This window comes from Brassica rapa, chromosome A02, assembly GCF_000309985.2.
Source record: "Brassica rapa cultivar Chiifu-401-42 chromosome A02, CAAS_Brap_v3.01, whole genome shotgun sequence".
Lineage (NCBI taxonomy): Eukaryota > Viridiplantae > Streptophyta > Magnoliopsida > Brassicales > Brassicaceae > Brassica > Brassica rapa.
Window position 1 is genome coordinate 3,228,358 of NC_024796.2, and position 16,194 is coordinate 3,244,551.

Below are 16,194 nucleotides of genomic sequence, written 5' to 3' on the forward strand. Positions count from 1 at the left end.
TAGTAACAAAAAAAAGTCTTCGAAAGAGATAAAAAATAAAAAAAGCACTAACCATCTCCTTTCTAAACATGGTAATATCGAGCTTTAGTCTTTGTTTCTTTTTCTTTTTGTGGCTTCGAGGGGTTCAGGGGCGGACGTAGAGCATGAGCTACGGGGGACGTGCCCCCATCTACTTTTAAATTTTTCTTAACAATAAGCATGATATTTGTATAAGTGCCCCCAATCCAAAAATATGTATAGTGTAAAATTATGTGTTTGCCCCCAGCTAGTTGTGATCCTAGATCCGCCCCTGGAGGGGTTAGGCTTATTTGATCTCAAGAATAGGAAATGGCACATACATGGAACTTGTGCTCTTCTTGGGGACGGGCTTTATGAAGGCTTGGACTGGTTTATCATCTACCCTTACGGATGTCAAAGCCGCTTGATTCACCTACGTTGGACCCTTGTTTCAACTCTTTCAAGTTATATATAAAGACCCGCCACGCTAATCTCAACTTGAAAAGTTCTCTTAACTCCTTGCAGGTATAATTGAGGCAGTAATCATGAAAATTAGAAATACTTTTGTTAGGGGAAGAATCATCTTCTCTCGGTGACACACTGACACTACTATAGACTCAGTTAGACTTATCTTTCATTATATAGACTGTTGATGAAAAAATATATCATCGAAAACCTTCCTTTGGTAGATAATAAAATCCCTTTCAAATCATGATTTTGTTTTGTGTATTCACTCTCACAGTCTTTTTTTGGTGGATTCATACAGGCTAATTTCATTTTAAAATATTTTTCGTCTTTGAATTTGAGAATCGATCAACCTTATGATCCAAAAATCTACACACACAAACAACAGAAACCTTCATAAAACTAATACAGTGAAAGATGATCCAAGAATGTCTCCTCTTAGAACAAACATTATATTCGAGGTCAGTTTTCAAAGCTCATCATGTTCACTCTCGTCTCTCGAAGCATACAGGTTCAAGGCAACCGTGAATCTCCCTCCTCAGCAGCCATTGAATCCAATGATGGTTCTGCAGCATCTAGAGAAGACAAGAAAATTAAAAACTCAAGACGATAAACAAGTACATGCCCAGGAAAATTATAAAACGAATAGAAGAACGTATACTTACTGGTTTCACTTGGCTTCTCACTCTCACTAGCCGTCGTCGTCGTTGTCTCTGATGGTTCATCGATAGTTTCCATGTCAATAGTCATTGCGTCATCAACATCTGCTTCTTCTACCTCTGTCATTATCTCGTCCTTGTCCCCTCCCACTGCTTCAATTCCATTTTGTGCCCAATTTGCTGCAGCCGTTCCTGTGTCTTCCGTTGCTGCGTTTGTATTCTCAGTGGTTTCTAATTGTGGGTCCGTGCTGATGGATAACATAGAAGTAACCAACAGATTCTGCAAAGAATGTCCAAAAAAATCAACAAAGAAATGTTTATATCATCAGGTATAAAATCACGATTCACGAAGGTAATCAATCATTTCATATATGTACTACCTTTTCTAAAGCAAGAGCGAGCTTTGAGAGCTTTGGGTAGATACTCCTTGCAGCCAAAAGGATCTGTTGTACACAAAGAAAACAACAAGCTTTCTGGTTATAAACTTATATAACAAATAAGAGAGGAGGTTTTATATGACACAAGTATAGCATACGTTGACAATTACAGCTTTTACAAGAGTTACAAATGGCTATTGTATGGTCTGCTGGTCTAGTAAGACGAGAGGAAACTCTTAAACATAGAACAATCCTGGTATACCATAGAATTTTAAGGAAATAAGTTGGTCTAGCAATCGATGAGGATGTAGAACAACAGAATGAAGGTGTGCAGTGACTTTTTCACTTACACTACCACGCAAGTGACTTTTTCTATTAAATCATGGTGAGTTAATAAGAACATGATATCTCCTACACTGAAGTAAATCACGATGAGCAACCACATCTACTTACCTCACAGAGTCTCTGCAGAGTAAATGGAGGACCTTCGTCGAAATTAAGAAGGGCTACAAAACAAGACAAGAACAAATCAAAGGTCTGTGTAAAAACAAAAGAACAGACAGAGTTGTAAAAGCATATATAAATCTGGAAAGGGTCAGAAGTCAGAACAACAAGAATCAGCTATAACAACTGGAATGCATATCCCCTGACACAAGTCTCAGCATATGTTTTCATACAATGACAAACCGCTACATTTCATTTACACAAATTACTTTACTGATTCTTTGCAGAGCGTTTAATGATGATAATTTTGAGAAAAGAGGATTATTGGAGTTATAGCTAGTCGAGATATACAATACCCTTGAAGATTAAGCCCAAACGCTAATCTACAATACTATTTTTTTTGCAATCAAAGCAACAAAATTAACAAATGAGTAGATATTGACCTTCATCCAATCGATTAACGAGCTGTGAATACGTTTCTCCTAGCGCTTCCTTTTGTTGTTCGTCCGTTATCTTTGCTTCAGGGTATTCTGACAGAACCTTTAGAGCGCACCGTATAGAAAGTCAGATAAAGTAATCATCGGGATGACTGTAGAATGATAATATCTATTCTAAGCACAATGCTAGTATACCTGAACATACCTTCTTCAACCACCACGACAGCATTCCCTTCAGTTTCTCCCAGTCCTGCCTGTAGTAAGTATTACAAGGTAAGATAGTAGTCAACTATAATGTAGGTATCAAGACCCTTAAACCTAGAATTAGTCAGAAATAAAGCCACTCATAAACTCATTTTTAACTCTCTATATACACCAAAACACAATCGGTAAGGATAAGATACGATGCCAGTTATTAAAAAAAGTGGCATTTACCAGAACTTTCCCGTTGATGCTACCGCTTCTAATGTACCCTTTACTTCTTCCTCAGACATTTCTGCTTCCTGCACAGCCACTCTGCAATAACAATATCAACCTGTTTTAGCAAAGAAACTAGATAATATGAAATTAGTGAATTGACACCTGAATAAAAATAAAAATCTGGGAAGAGAACCACCAACACTAAGAAATTATGATGGTCAAACACAGAGACACCAATGGAATCATAACAAATAATTGAAGATGTATGAAGCTAGAACTCGTGAACTCATGTTGCAACCAACGCAGCCAATGGTGAACCAAATATAATAAACCTGAGTGAGATGTTCTTGCAGCATCCTAAATATACATACAAGATCACGATACAAAGCTTAAACCAGATCTAAACCTAGAACTTGTGGCATCATCTTGCAACCAGCATATATAAAGCGTAAATCAGATAACCTAGATCCGGAGCCTAACATCGAAGACGTAGAGGTGACTCGTCGATTCGATTCGATTCGATTCGAAACGGAACATTTCTTCATATACACCTCAAGTACACTGTATGAACTAGCATATCTACACTTAGGGAGACTGGTAGAGAGGAATCAAGAGCACAAGCAAGCAAGAGTGATGGAATCTATGATTACGAGAGCAAAGAAAGAAACGTACGGATGCTCGATGCTTTGGGGGAGTAAGGCGTGATCCTGGAGAGGAGCACCGTCACTGGGAGGAGGAGGAGGAGGGACGGAGGAAGTGTCGGGAGCTTCATGATGCGATGATGATGATTGCATCTCCATTTTTTGGCTTCAAGAGCAATCTCCGAGTACTAGCCCTAAAAATCCTGAACGCCGGGTAAAGAGGCGGAGGCGTTTTCAATTTCGATCCGAACCCGACCCGGATCCTAATTATCAGAAAAGTTAAATATTATTACTATTTATTATTTTAAATGTTTTATTTTTAAAATTAAAAAGTTTTATTTTCGTTACATTTAGTTTTAATTTCATTAGTTTTAAATATAGAGTAATCATTTGTAGTTTTTTATTTAGTTTAATTTTCTAATTTAATTGTATTTAAATTAGTTTCATTGTAAAACTTTTTTTTATTCTAGTTATTGTTTTAAATTAAGTATTTAAAGAGATACAAACTTAATGAAATAATTGGTAAATTAAAAACTAAGTAATAATAAGTAAAATATAAATAAAAAATAAGCAAAATATAATGGATAATTTTGAAAAGGTAATTAAATTATAAGAAAGTGTGTTGATTTTTTTTTCAAAAAACAACAATAACAATTCATAATCTCAAACTTAAACTGCATATGACACTATTAAACTTTTTAAACCATAAAACTTGATAGCTTTTGTATGTATTTGTATACAAAGTTTATTGAATTTAACATACATCTTTCAAGTAAAGATCCGTCCATGTAAACAAGGAACCTATATATATATATGTATAAAAGTTATACTTTCTCTCCATCTTTCTTTCCTATTATTATCAATATCAATATCCACTATTTTCCGAAAATCCAAGACCTAAGTCCATATCGTCCAGCTTCTTATTAGTTTGAACCCTTTAATTTTTTTGAAAGAATATACGTCACTGACATTTAATTTTAATTTTAATATTATTTATTTAAATTAAAAATCATAATTTTCCATATATTAATGATGATTGATAATATCCAGTTTTTTTTGTAAATAATATTAATTCTATTTTGAAAATTATACTCTTCATTTAATTTGAATATCATTTTTCGTACATAATATTATTTAACGATCGAATATGAATATATACATAAAAATTTTAAAAATAATATTAACTATATCATTTTTTACATTATATCGATATGCTAATTTCTAATATTTAAAAATATTTTAAAGTATATCATAAAATAAAATTTAGATATAAAATAAATAAAAATACATATCATAAGTTATTAATAACAAAAAGAAGTTAATACTTTAATATCAATAAATTTTTCTTTTTCTATTACCATTATTTCATTTTTTCCAAATGACATAATAAATCAAAGTCTAAGAAATTACAAGTTTTTTTCACTTTTATATAATATTAAAAGGATGAGTTATTTAATAAAAATTTTAAAATATTATCATATTTGGGTATAAAATGGACACAGTTTAGAAAGTTCATGCATTAAAATGGACAAAATAATTATTAATATTTTTGATTAAATACAAAAGTTTGGGTATAAAATGGACACAGTTTAGAAAGTTCATGCATTAAAATGGACAAAATAATTAGATGGAATATTAAAGTGGGTTGTGAAAAAGTTTGGGTATTAAAAAGCTTAAAAATATTTAGTTGGCTATTTTTATGGAATTTTCCTTTATAGAAATAATTGTAGCGATGATAATTAAATCTCCCAAGAAATTTGGCTTCAGCCTGTCTACAAAAATCAAGTCTCTCCGTCTAAACCTTCAAGAAGAAACATAGGCCATGACGTAAGCTCATTAGCCACACCCGCATTCAAAAAGAAGACCTTTATCACTAAAACACACAAATACGCACAGAAAGTAGAAACCAAGATTCAATTATACAACAACTCAGAAACCATGTCAGCCAATCTACATTCACTTAGCAAGGATTCAAATCGATTATAAGGAGATATAATCTGCAAAAAAGTTCCAAAGCTACTCTAAAGAAGAAGAGCATAAGCCATGAACCACAACACTTGAGCTACAAAAAAACAAGAAAATAAGCTCATTAGCCACACCCACATTCAAAAAGAAAGACCTTTACCATCCACAAACACATACGTACATAAAGTAGAAACAAAGATTCGATTTTTCTTAACAATTCAAAAAACGTAATTCTAAACACATCATTTATGTAATAGTTAGTGGGCCCCTTTATTTTTCATTGGTCAGTAACCCGTAAGATTCAATTTTACAAAACAAGATTCAGTTTTTTTTACTGTACAGTATCTATAATAATAATTTGGAGTTTTCTCCCACCTCAAGCAGCCACGTCCTTCTTTTGGTGTGGGCATATGTCGCCACGTGTCGACGTTTAATTGGTTGCTTTTTTTTGTTTTTTTTTTGTTTTTTTTTTCTATTATTTGGTTTGGGTTCTAGCGTCTTTTATTTTGTTCATGGCGGCCCATCATGAAGCACGCCGAGGGTTTCACCTCTCGTCTCCTCTTCGTCTTCGTCTTCTACCTTCTCATCATCGACCGCGAGACGCAGAGATTCGAGCCTGTTCAGTATCCCTAACGCCTCCGATTTCAATAACTCTGCAACTTAACTCCACTGAGCGGTAGAGAAGGCGAGAGCCACCACCGGTCTCCTCTCTCCTCTCTGCCATGCCGGATCTCTCTCTCTCTCCCGTGCCTCGCTCTGTCATGGTTACATCTCTCTCTCTCTCTCTCTCTCTCTCCTCTTCGCTCTCTCTTCTCTCTCTCTCTCTCTTCTCTCTCTCTCTCTCTTCTCTCTCTCTCTCTCTCTCTCTCTCTCTCTCTCTCTCTCTCTCTGAGTTTTGATTTCGATTTGTTTTTGTCTTGGTAAAGAAAGTTGGAAGAGGCAGAGAAGCTTGATGGAGGAGGACAGAGAAGAAGCTTCACGAGGTGGAGGAAGCTGGACGGACAGACAGCGGAAGAGGCGGGATGAAAAGGCGTAGGAGGAGGCATGACGCTCAAGTTTGCCAGCGGTGGAGAGTTCAACAAGAAGATGGCGGCCTCTAGATTAGGTTTAGTGTTGTATTTTTAGTTTTTTTTTTTTTAATTTTGTTTAATGGTATAAACCGGTTCAAATAGTTTGTAAACCTGTTTTAATATATACATTCTATGTTTATCTATATTCTAGAGTGATGAGAGGACGAGATCTTTGTAGATGCAGTTTTTAGTGATGAGGTCTGACACGGAGGCCAAGCCGTGGACGTTAATGGCAGCGTAGAAGCTGGAGACAGCTTCAGAGTTCAGACACAGATGTGGGAGCTGTTCGGGACGCAATGTCGATGGCTGTCTCCAACCACGCAGCTGCTTTTTCAGACGGACTACAGGATGTGAACAATTGCCACCGAGTGACGATTGTTGGTTTCAAACTATTGCCAGAAAGGTGAGTGAGAAGTTTCATCTCATTGGTTTCAAATATATCTTTTTATTCCTCCACTGCAAGGTATATCTTTTTATTCATCCAAGTATGCATCTTTATGGAGTTTTGTAGCTTGTGATTAAGTGTTTAGTGTAGCCAATCTTAAAGCTTCATTCGTGAAGGAGTTTAAGTCTGAACGTTCTTTAAGATTTGAATAGTTTTCATTTTTGAAGGATTTGGTAAAGATCCCAACTTTTTAACGTTAACATGTGTGGATTCACAGGTTTATTCTTTGGACTGGACACCTGAGATGAACCAGATTGTCAGTGCATCTCAACAAGACACGCTCAGTTAGAAGAGAAAAGTGATGGAAAAGGGAAAGACACAACCAAAGGGCCAATTGATAAAGTGCTGAAAATGCAATAGTTTAGATCTTGAAAAGGTCAGACTTTAATAATACGATTAGTTAAATTCTATTTTTATATACTAATATATATCTAAATGGGTATATCACTCTGTCCACCTGCACCAAACCAAACTCACACGCTCACAGGTTTATATATACTCTTTATGTATAATTTAGATACTGAAAATGTGGGAGATTGGCACATTTCTCCATTAGAGTTACTCCACAGTGGTCCTTTGATTGATTTTGATCTTCTTCCAGGATGTTGTTCTTCAATGGCTGCCTTGAATTTACCGTCTCTACCAAATGTCCTTATCTCAGACACTTGTGGAGAAGCTTATGGTCTCTGTGAGTAACCAACCAGAACTGTAGATCTACATAGATAGTTCGTTGTTTGTCTCATATAGTTTTGTTCATCAATTTTCAGGTCAAAGCTGCAGAGCCTTTTCCTTCAATCGTTGCAGCATCTAAAACTATTGCAGTGGTTTCATCTGGATTGTGTGGAGATCACGGAGATGCCATACATTTGACAACAATAATGCTACTGATATCAATGAACATAAAATTTTCTCCAACTCTCTCTTTTTCATGTTACCACCACTCCATTATAAGAAGCTATCTAGAGATTTTTTTTTTTCTGTCAACAGCTATCTAGAGATTTCATACTTCATAATAACTTTAAAATTGAAAAATAATTTACATTTTCATCTTTTTAGTATCTAGATCAAAATCTATTAACGACACATTTAATAATTGATGAAATATTTCTAATTATTTTCAATCAAACCAAGTTCTTTTCATCAAACTTTCTTTGAACATATAATAATATAGTAAATACGTAAATATATTTCAAAAATATATAGAATTCTGAAAAAAATAAGAGTAAGAGATGTAAAGTTTTTTTTTTTTAACACGAGATTAAAAGGTGCTTCCTACATTAGAAAAAAAAAACAATAGTTTGTTCCCCAAAAGTATACATAAATTGTTGTAAAAAAAAAGTATACATAAAATTAACAAGAAATTTAAAAAAAGACACAACTAATGACTAATATATAAGCAGAACAGAAATCTAATTAGAAATTCTGGAAAATGAAAAAAAATATAGAAAATATACAAATGAAACGATAAAACATATAGTGAAAGTGCACAATATAGCTTGAATTTTTAAATTTAGTCAACGATTAATAATTGTGGAAAACATCATATCATTTTCATATATAAATTTCAAGCATACATAAGAAAATCAAAAAGATTTAAAATGGAAATCCATTTATGATATTTTTTTTAAGGTTTATCAAACCAAAGACAGCAAAAATAAAAATAGTGAATCTTACATAACTTTTTTTTTCTATTTTTAGTCACCAAACTGAAGTTTATAGAAATTAATAAGAAAAAATGATGGATAAACAAAATTTAAAATAAAAAGAAACACTTAGAAAAATAAAAATTCCCAACATGTAAAGGATAAAAAAATAAAAATTATTCGAACTAAATAATATAATAAAAATTAACAATATAACCTAAAATATATAACTTCCAATAATACATAGGAAAAACTCATAAAATCAATTATTATTTATGATAATGCTTTTCAACGTTAAATCTAACCAATTGGAGCCAGAGTTTAAAAGCAAAGTAGTGGATCTTTTGGAATTTTCTGTTTCTTATGGTGGCAACATTTAAGATAATGGAAATTAAAAACAAACTCTTGAAAAACCGCAATCAAGAATTTGTATATAATCAAAACCAAGAGTTAAAAAATAGTAGGAAAAATAAGCAAGAAAAAAATAAAACAATAAACTTGTGCTAAGTGCATAAAAACTGTAGAACAATTGCAAAAGAAATGTGTGATACCAAGCACAATTTTAAGGCTATTACATCCTATCAAATACTGAAAACACATCCAGCTTCCTTACTGAACGAATAAAGAAAACAACGTGTTAAATCAAAACTTTGATAATACTAACATCTTCAGAAACAAACACGATAAAATTTACATGAAGATAAAAGTATAAACATATTTTAGATAAGTCAAATGAAAATGGTTTAAGCAAAAATACACACTACTCTATTTTACTTGAATATATAGGAAATAATCAATCACATATGAGGTTGTCTTTCTGGTAATCAAATAAACACAATACTAACGAATTGCGATAATTACAAATGAAACAATATAAGGATATCTATATGATAGAAAATCAAACGTTCCTTGCGCGATGTCCCTATTATGAAGAACAAGACAAATGAAACTAATAGGATCTTTATAATGCCACCAAGAAGTTGCAAGTTCAATGATCTTGAAAGTATATGCAGTGATTGTTTATATTACAAGCAAATAGAGAAATTCTTGGAGACAGTTAACCCTCTATAAGAACAGCCTCCATTTATGGATCCATTTCCGTTCTTCTCAATTTTCCATTCCAATGGTTTCAATTTTTAATAGTTTTGCTTTGTTGATCTCATCACAGACGGTGTTTGTGTTTCCATCACTTTTTATAAGAAATGCAACATCAATTTGTTAATTATGAACTCTATGATTCTATGGACAAATCAATTTGATTGGAATGCTAAAAAATAAAATTATAAACAAAAAAAAGTAAATGACAACAAAAATTAAAATACGTATTTCAAACAGTGATAGTCAAAAAATACATTTCTTCTTTAATAACACCTACTTATTTTACGGTACACTTCCGTTATTTAACTCAGCTTTTCAATAACATATTCAGCATACAGATAAACTGTTACTAAATGCAATCATCTAAACTCAATTCCATCATACAAATTAACGATAATCATGCCAACCACATACTCAGCTTTGAGAGTCCAAAATATAACAAACCACAACTAGCCAGTCAATCATGGCTTAAAACATACAACTAAAATACCATGTAAACCGCATCTAACCTATATAATATGTTACACGTAGCAACCAATTAATATAAACATAAACAACGAAATCAAACATAATTAACTTTCGTATACATAATCCTTTTACAACCTAACATTCTTAAAAACCATAAACAATGTTATACACTTCTCTTGAAAATGCTAATATGAAATACACATAATAAAAATATACAATAATAATATAATTATATATATGACACAAAAAGCATATCCCGCGATAAGCATAAGATAATTTTCTTTCGACGTATTTTCATTTTCATTTCTGTGAACATACTTTTTTTACTAAGACCATAAAATAAATTGTAAATTCACGTAAGAACAAAACATACAAACCCGGCGCGTAGCGCCGGAATTCCACTAGTATCTATGTAAAAAAAACTGAATCTTGTTTTGTAAAATTGTTCAGTATTGATGCATTCCTCAAGCTTCAGTATACATAGTGAATCGTGAGTTACGGAGACCAAATCTATTGAAACTGATATAGATAAGTGAAAGTGATAGATAATAGTGAGACTGAAGCTCAGGTCACAAGAAAAAATTATACATTGTTTTTATATTGATAAAAAAAAGATCAAAGATCTTTACCAATTTTGTTTCTTAATTTGAAAAAAAAAATTCTTAAATTTGAAATTTTGTTCGAACCAAAATTATCATCATCAAACGAAACACACAGATTTTCATTTTTTTTCTGTTTGAGTTAACATCAACAACAAGATAAACGCATTGTTGAATCACCGTTTCACCACACTACTCTGTAATCTGATTATTACCAGGCAACATCTGCAATGCTGTTCTGTTGTTACTGCCCTTTATAGAAAGCTCCTTCACCAGCTTCACAAGTTGCCTTATGCTAACATCTTTCAAGTTCTCTTCATCGAACTCCACCTTCTTCTTCTGCTTCTTAGCCTCAGTGTTGATCTCTCCATTGTCACTAACACTCACCATCATCTCCATGTTGTTCTCCTTGTTATTGTTGTCGACACTGACCAGCTTCATAGCCGAGTTCTTTGATGGGATTGTTGCTGCTAATTTGTTTGGTCTCGGAAACTGAGCTGAGATTGATTCTGCTGCGAATGGAGATAGTGGAGCTGTTTTGACTTTAGCCTCTTCAACCAGAAGAGAAGGAGAAGTTGGAGCAGTTACAGAACCTTCTGATTCAGATAAAATCATCTCTTCCTCAGCGATGTCAGATCCCTGTACGGCTTGGTTTGAATCAGCCTCAGAGATAGTGTCATCTGAGTCAACACCAGAATCATCTTCTTCAGATTCAGTTTGGTCCACCATTGTAGCTTCATCAAAAGTGTTGATTTTCACAGTCTCTGAATCATTCCCCTGAATCTCCTTTTCTGTTTCTTGGTGGCCGGCTTGGTTTGAATCAGCTTCAGAGATAGTGCTGTCTGAGTCAACAACACCGGAATCTTCTTCTTCTGGTTCAGTTTCTAAATCACCATCAGCTTGGTCAACAACTGTTTCTTCATGGAAAATGTTGACTTTCTCAGGCTCGAAAGCTTGAATGTCCTTCAACTCTGCGAAAGAAAAGACATTTTGGCTTATGATATGTAAAACTAGAGAAATGGTTACGGCTCTTTAGTTGTTGCATACCTTTGTTATCATTGTTTGTCTCGGTGTTGGCATGTTCCAAGACAGGAATCTCACCAAGATCAACACAATGATCAAGACAGGGATCATTCCCCTGAATCTCCTTTTCTGTTTCTTGGTGGCCGGCTTGGATTGAATCAGCTTCAGAGATAGTGTTGTCTGAGTCAACACCAGAATCTTCTTCTTCTGGTTCAGTTTCTGAATCACCATCAGGTTCGCCGACAACTGTTTCTTCATGGAAAATGTTGACCTTCTCAGGCTCGAAAGCTTGAATGTCCTTCAACTCTGCGAAAGAGAAGACATTTTGAATTATAATATGTAAACAAGAAAAATGGTTAGTTTACTTTATTCGTTGCATACCTTTATTATCATTGTTTGTCTCGGTGTTGGCATGTTCCAAGACAGGAATCTCATCAAAATCAACACAATTCTCAAGAATCTCCTCGTCAGTTTCCTTCTTCTCTGCACCTTCCTCACAAATAGCTTCATTAGTCTGCAATGTTTCTTCTTGTTTGTCTTCTTGGACTAAATTTTTCTCTGATTCTGCTAAAGAAAGCCATGTAATTTAGAAATGCAAAACAAGAGAATAACAGACAACATTATTTTGTACATGAATGCTTGCATTACCTTTTTCATCAGTCATAACTTCCATGGTCTCAGTGTTTTCAACAGATATCTCAAGACCTTCAATCACTTGGTCACTGTTCTCCCATTCTTTCTCCATGGAAGCACTTAAATCTCTTCCTGGGACAACTTCAGCTTCCTCACTTCTCTCCTCTGAACCTACATATTACCACATAAACGCATTATAGACCAACCAATTCACCTAATGCACAAGCATCATAAGAGAGAAGGCTTTTGTATCTTACCATCCAAATTCTTCTCCTGAGCAGATACTTTTTGCTCTGTTTCTTTAGTCATCAAACTCAAATCAGCCATACATTTCTCCAACAGCCTGGTTGATCTCCTCGTGCTGTACGCTGACTGAACCAACTCACCCTCCTTGCTCTCCTGAACTTTACTCTTACAAGAAGCTGCTACCGAAGCCTTTCTTGTGCTTCGTGCCGCAGGAGTTTTAGCCACACTGGCTTCAAACTTGACATTGTTAGTCTTCTGTTCTTGTTCCATTTCTCCATCAAGAGACTTGCTCTTCAAACGGTTCACCAACTGTGATGATGACTGAGGCTCAGCCTTCATCGCCGTCTTCCTTCGAGTTGTTCTGGTTACAGTACTCTGCGGGAGCTTGGCTACACTGGCTGGAGACTGAAGAACATTGGCGTCGTTCTGGTTCATGTATTCATCAAGACCTTCAACCTATCAATCCCAAAGAATCATTAGTGATGCGAATACACATTGATCTCATAGAATCTCAATCACTTTGAGGCATGAGTCTTATTAGATCTGATCATGAACGATCTCAATCAAATCAGGCAGCGATCATCCAGAACAAACAAAAAAAAACTGAGATCTAGAATCATCGAGAGAAAATCTAAGAGTAGTTCTCGCTCCTATTCGATTCCGACTAACTAAACGATCAGATCACGATCTCAATCAGCTCCGGTTCATATTACATTGAATCAGCTACAGTATTTGACGAAATCGATCTTCGTTTGAAGATGACGATGCAAGTGGAAGCTCTTAGAGGAAGAAAAACTTACGATCTCAAGAGATTTGAGAGCATCGGCCATGGCGAGATTGGTCATGTTGGCTGGGATCTTGTTCCTCTTGCAGAGAAATTGAAGGTCTCTTCTGAGAAGGCTGTGGAAATCCATCTTCGCGAGAGCTTGAGTGAGCGATTGATTGGGAGAGAGAGAGATAGTGACAAAGAAAACAAGATGTTTTGTGATTTGCTTATAAAATCGGAGGATAAGACCGTATTTATATCTTCTATAACGAAGAGATGCCAATGAATGTAACCTTAAGATTGGAAGTGAACGTTGGGAGCGGTGGTTTTTGAATTTTGAATTTTCTGGAAATTAATATTTTTCTTTATTTAGTCATCTTTTTGTTTACACTCTTTTTCGCATTTTCACGTGAATTGTATTGTATCTGACGGGAAAAAAAAAGCAAGAAATATTCCGAAAAAGAAATAAGAAAAAAATACAGTTAATGTATATGGCCCATATTGGTACAAAATGAAAGTGTTGTTATGGGCCATCAAAACGGTAAGGCCCATATAAATAGCAAAATTACGGTCTTTTCTGATAACAAAAAGCTCCGATGCCGGTAATCGAACCCGGGTCTCCTGGGTGAAAGCCAGATATACTAACCGCTGGACGACATCGGATGTTATGATCTGCTTAATCAATGTAAATTATTATTATATTTTAAATAAGCTAACCATTAATATACTTTGAGGAAGATGAGGAGAGTGTGGTCAGAGTGGACCGTGCATAGCACACGAACATGGTGCCATCACCACGAAAAGGTTATCCTTTGGAAGCTTTAACAACTCCACAAAAAATAAAATAAAAAGCTTTATTCTCTCAAAACGCATGCAACAACATCGAAGTAGATAAAAATCAAAACAAGCTTTTTCCTGGTTTGAGATGGCATCGTCTAGTGCGGTTTCAGGAGCTACTGTCTCGTCCTTCTTCACCAAAACATCTTCAGCCTCAAACCCATCTCCCAAACTCCACTCCTCGTCTCCTCTCTTCCCCCAGGTAGGTTCATCTCTCTTTCCTTAACCCTCTTTGAATGTGATTTTGGACTTAGCTTGAATCTTTTTTGTGTTTTAGAAAACTGTGTTTCAGGGAGTTTCGTTGGAAGATTCGAAGAAGAGTGTATCAGAGATCTTCGCTGTCTCCGACAGAAAGATCGGTGGGTTAAACCTGTCAAGAAGATTCGAAGTCAAAGCGAGAACAGCAGCTTCTAAGACCATAGAGGTTGAAGTGGACAAGCCTTTGGGTCTGACTCTTGGACAGAAGCAAGGTGGTGGAGTTGTCATCACTGTCAGTTTCTTTCTTACTACTTACTTGTGTAATGAAGTGGCGTTATGTTGTTTGATACAGTTGAGTAGGTTTTTAATTTTATTTTTTCAGGGTGTGGAAGGAGGTGGCAACGCAGCAAAAGCTGGGCTTAAATCTGGAGATCAAGTTCTGTACACAAGCAGCTTCTTTGGAGATGAGCTTTGGCCTGCTGATAAGTTGGGGTTCACTAAAACAGCTATTCAGGCAAAACCTGATTCTGTCTACTTTGTCGTCAGCAGGTACGTGTGTGTGTGTTTGTGTCTTTGCCTCTTTTTATTTAAAATACGGATTAGGATTGAAATTATCAAAAGTATCATATCAGATGGGTTTTGTGTGATTAATTATTTCGTATGAAACATTCAGTGAAAAGCTAGGCTTTCATGGTGTAAATCTTTTTTTTATATGCTTCATAGAGTAGTACCTGAGATGTTCTATGATTCTTTGTGCGGTTCTTGATTTGTTTTACGATGCAATTTGTGATTTTTGATCAAGCACAGAGGTGGTGCGGATGTTGATGTGAAGAAGCTAAATAAGCGTCCGGCTCCTCCTCGGTTTGGAAGAAAGTTAACCGAGACTCAGAAGGCTAGTATACAACTCTGTTGTATCATGAAACACTTATCTCAAAGCTTAGTTAGTTGATTAGTCTGAAAAATTGTTCTTTCTCTTTTGCAGGCAAGAGCTACTCACATTTGTCTTGATTGTGGATTCATATACACTTTACCAAAGCCTTTTGATGAACAAGTGAGTCTGAATCCTTCACTTTTGTTCCAAACATTCTCTAGTTCTGATAAGTGAGTGTCTGAGTGTTGTTTTCTTGTGGTTTTTGCAGCCGGATACATACGTATGTCCACAATGTATAGCACCAAAGAAAAGGTTTGCGAGGTATGATGTGAACACAGGGAAGGCCATAGGAGGAGGACTGCCTCCGATCGGTGTTATTGTTGGCTTATTGGCCGGTCTTGGAGCTGTTGGAGCTCTGCTTGTGTATGGTCTTCAGTGACATTTTTATATAGTTTTTTTGTATACCAAAAAGTCATAAACTAAGCTTTGTGATTGTAAACTGAGAATGTATATTGGTGACTTCATGACATCAACTTGAGATTTAAATTCAGTTTCCTTTGTGTCTGTTTCAAGATAAATGTAACAACCAGTAAAAAAAAGTGAATTATATCATTTATATTGTATCATAAATCTAAGTGATTCTATTTAAAATTACTTATTTGTAAATGAAAATTATACAAATATGTAGTATAATTTAGCACCAAGTATTTGTAAATGAAAATTATACAAATATTATCTACTATTTTGTTTCACTTTAATAAAACTGATATTATTATATAAATTTATTTCAATTAAATAAATGATGTATCTACTTTAATAAAACTGATAATATTAAATCATTTTGGATCCCATCGGATATTATTAGACCAGCATTATCGCAGGTTTCTAACGT

The 16,194-nt window shown here is 34.7% G+C and overlaps 3 protein-coding genes, 1 long non-coding RNA gene and 1 other non-coding gene across 7 annotated transcripts; 2 read left to right on the forward strand and 3 right to left on the reverse strand.

Moving 5' to 3' along the window:
- Window positions 1-768: 768 nt before the first annotated feature.
- Window positions 769-3,690, reverse strand: LOC103851081 (serine/threonine-protein phosphatase 4 regulatory subunit 2). The gene is made up of 8 exons (XM_009127912.3): window positions 3,472-3,690; window positions 2,815-2,895; window positions 2,585-2,633; window positions 2,386-2,482; window positions 1,952-2,004; window positions 1,502-1,564; window positions 1,128-1,401; window positions 769-1,037 (listed from the first exon to the last, which is right to left on the reverse strand). The coding sequence occupies exons 1-8, from the start codon at window positions 3,597-3,599 to the stop codon at window positions 976-978; spliced, it is 807 nt and encodes a 268-aa protein (XP_009126160.1). The 5' UTR covers window positions 3,600-3,690; the 3' UTR covers window positions 769-975.
- A 2,840-nt stretch (window positions 3,691-6,530) lies between these two features.
- On the forward strand, window positions 6,531-8,127 carry LOC117132076. Its single transcript, XR_004455560.1, has 4 exons — window positions 6,531-6,878; window positions 7,138-7,296; window positions 7,522-7,608; window positions 7,688-8,127. It is a non-coding gene; the product is annotated as an uncharacterized LOC117132076 (long non-coding RNA).
- Window positions 8,128-10,693: 2,566 nt separating this feature from the next.
- LOC103851082 lies at window positions 10,694-13,926 on the reverse strand. 2 transcript variants are annotated; one of them, XM_009127914.3, is made up of 6 exons: window positions 13,431-13,926; window positions 12,642-13,086; window positions 12,400-12,555; window positions 12,133-12,315; window positions 11,776-12,057; window positions 10,694-11,699 (listed from the first exon to the last, which is right to left on the reverse strand). In XM_009127914.3, the coding sequence occupies exons 1-6, from the start codon at window positions 13,542-13,544 to the stop codon at window positions 10,921-10,923; spliced, it is 1,959 nt and encodes a 652-aa protein (XP_009126162.1). In that variant the 5' UTR covers window positions 13,545-13,926; the 3' UTR covers window positions 10,694-10,920. The 2 variants fall into 2 exon arrangements, with proteins under 2 accessions (XP_009126162.1, XP_009126161.1); XM_009127913.3 differs by having other exon boundaries at window positions 12,133-12,318.
- A 61-nt stretch (window positions 13,927-13,987) lies between these two features.
- TRNAE-UUC lies at window positions 13,988-14,059 on the reverse strand. Its single transcript has one exon. It is a non-coding gene; the product is annotated as a tRNA-Glu (tRNA).
- A 112-nt stretch (window positions 14,060-14,171) lies between these two features.
- Window positions 14,172-15,914, forward strand: LOC103851083. Of its 2 annotated transcripts, none has more exons than XM_009127915.3 (6): window positions 14,172-14,435; window positions 14,511-14,723; window positions 14,814-14,980; window positions 15,239-15,323; window positions 15,414-15,482; window positions 15,571-15,914. In XM_009127915.3, exons 1-6 carry the CDS (start codon window positions 14,322-14,324, stop codon window positions 15,739-15,741), a joined length of 819 nt encoding a protein of 272 aa, XP_009126163.1. In that variant the 5' UTR covers window positions 14,172-14,321; the 3' UTR covers window positions 15,742-15,914. The 2 variants fall into 2 exon arrangements, with proteins under 2 accessions (XP_009126163.1, XP_009126165.1); XM_009127917.3 differs by having other exon boundaries at window positions 15,239-15,327; window positions 15,419-15,482; window positions 15,571-15,601.
- Window positions 15,915-16,194: the final 280 nt, after the last annotated feature.

What these genes read in the sequence shown, in the direction of transcription:
- LOC103851081 (XM_009127912.3), bottom strand. Translation starts at nt 3,599, where the DNA reads ATGGAGATGCAATCATCATCATCGCATCATGAAGCTCCCGACACTTCC. An exon ending in CTCTGCAGAGACTCTGTGAG is followed by an intron (nt 1,565 to 1,951) that starts GTAAGTAGATGT and finishes TGTGTACAACAG; the next exon opens with ATCCTTTTGGCTGCAAGGAG. An exon ending in TCGCTCTTGCTTTAGAAAAG is followed by an intron (nt 1,402 to 1,501) that starts GTAGTACATATA and finishes CATTCTTTGCAG; the next exon opens with AATCTGTTGGTTACTTCTAT.
- LOC103851082 (XM_009127913.3), bottom strand. Translation starts at nt 13,544, where the DNA reads ATGGATTTCCACAGCCTTCTCAGAAGAGACCTTCAATTTCTCTGCAAG. An exon ending in CTCTCAAATCTCTTGAGATC is followed by an intron (nt 13,087 to 13,430) that starts GTAAGTTTTTCT and finishes TGGGATTGATAG; the next exon opens with GTTGAAGGTCTTGATGAATA. An exon ending in GACAAACAATGATAATAAAG is followed by an intron (nt 12,058 to 12,132) that starts GTATGCAACGAA and finishes TCTCTTTCGCAG; the next exon opens with AGTTGAAGGACATTCAAGCT.
- LOC103851083 (XM_009127915.3), top strand. Translation starts at nt 14,322, where the DNA reads ATGGCATCGTCTAGTGCGGTTTCAGGAGCTACTGTCTCGTCCTTCTTC. An exon ending in GTGGTGGAGTTGTCATCACT is followed by an intron (nt 14,724 to 14,813) that starts GTCAGTTTCTTT and finishes TTATTTTTTCAG; the next exon opens with GGTGTGGAAGGAGGTGGCAA. An exon ending in GTCTACTTTGTCGTCAGCAG is followed by an intron (nt 14,981 to 15,238) that starts GTACGTGTGTGT and finishes GATCAAGCACAG; the next exon opens with AGGTGGTGCGGATGTTGATG.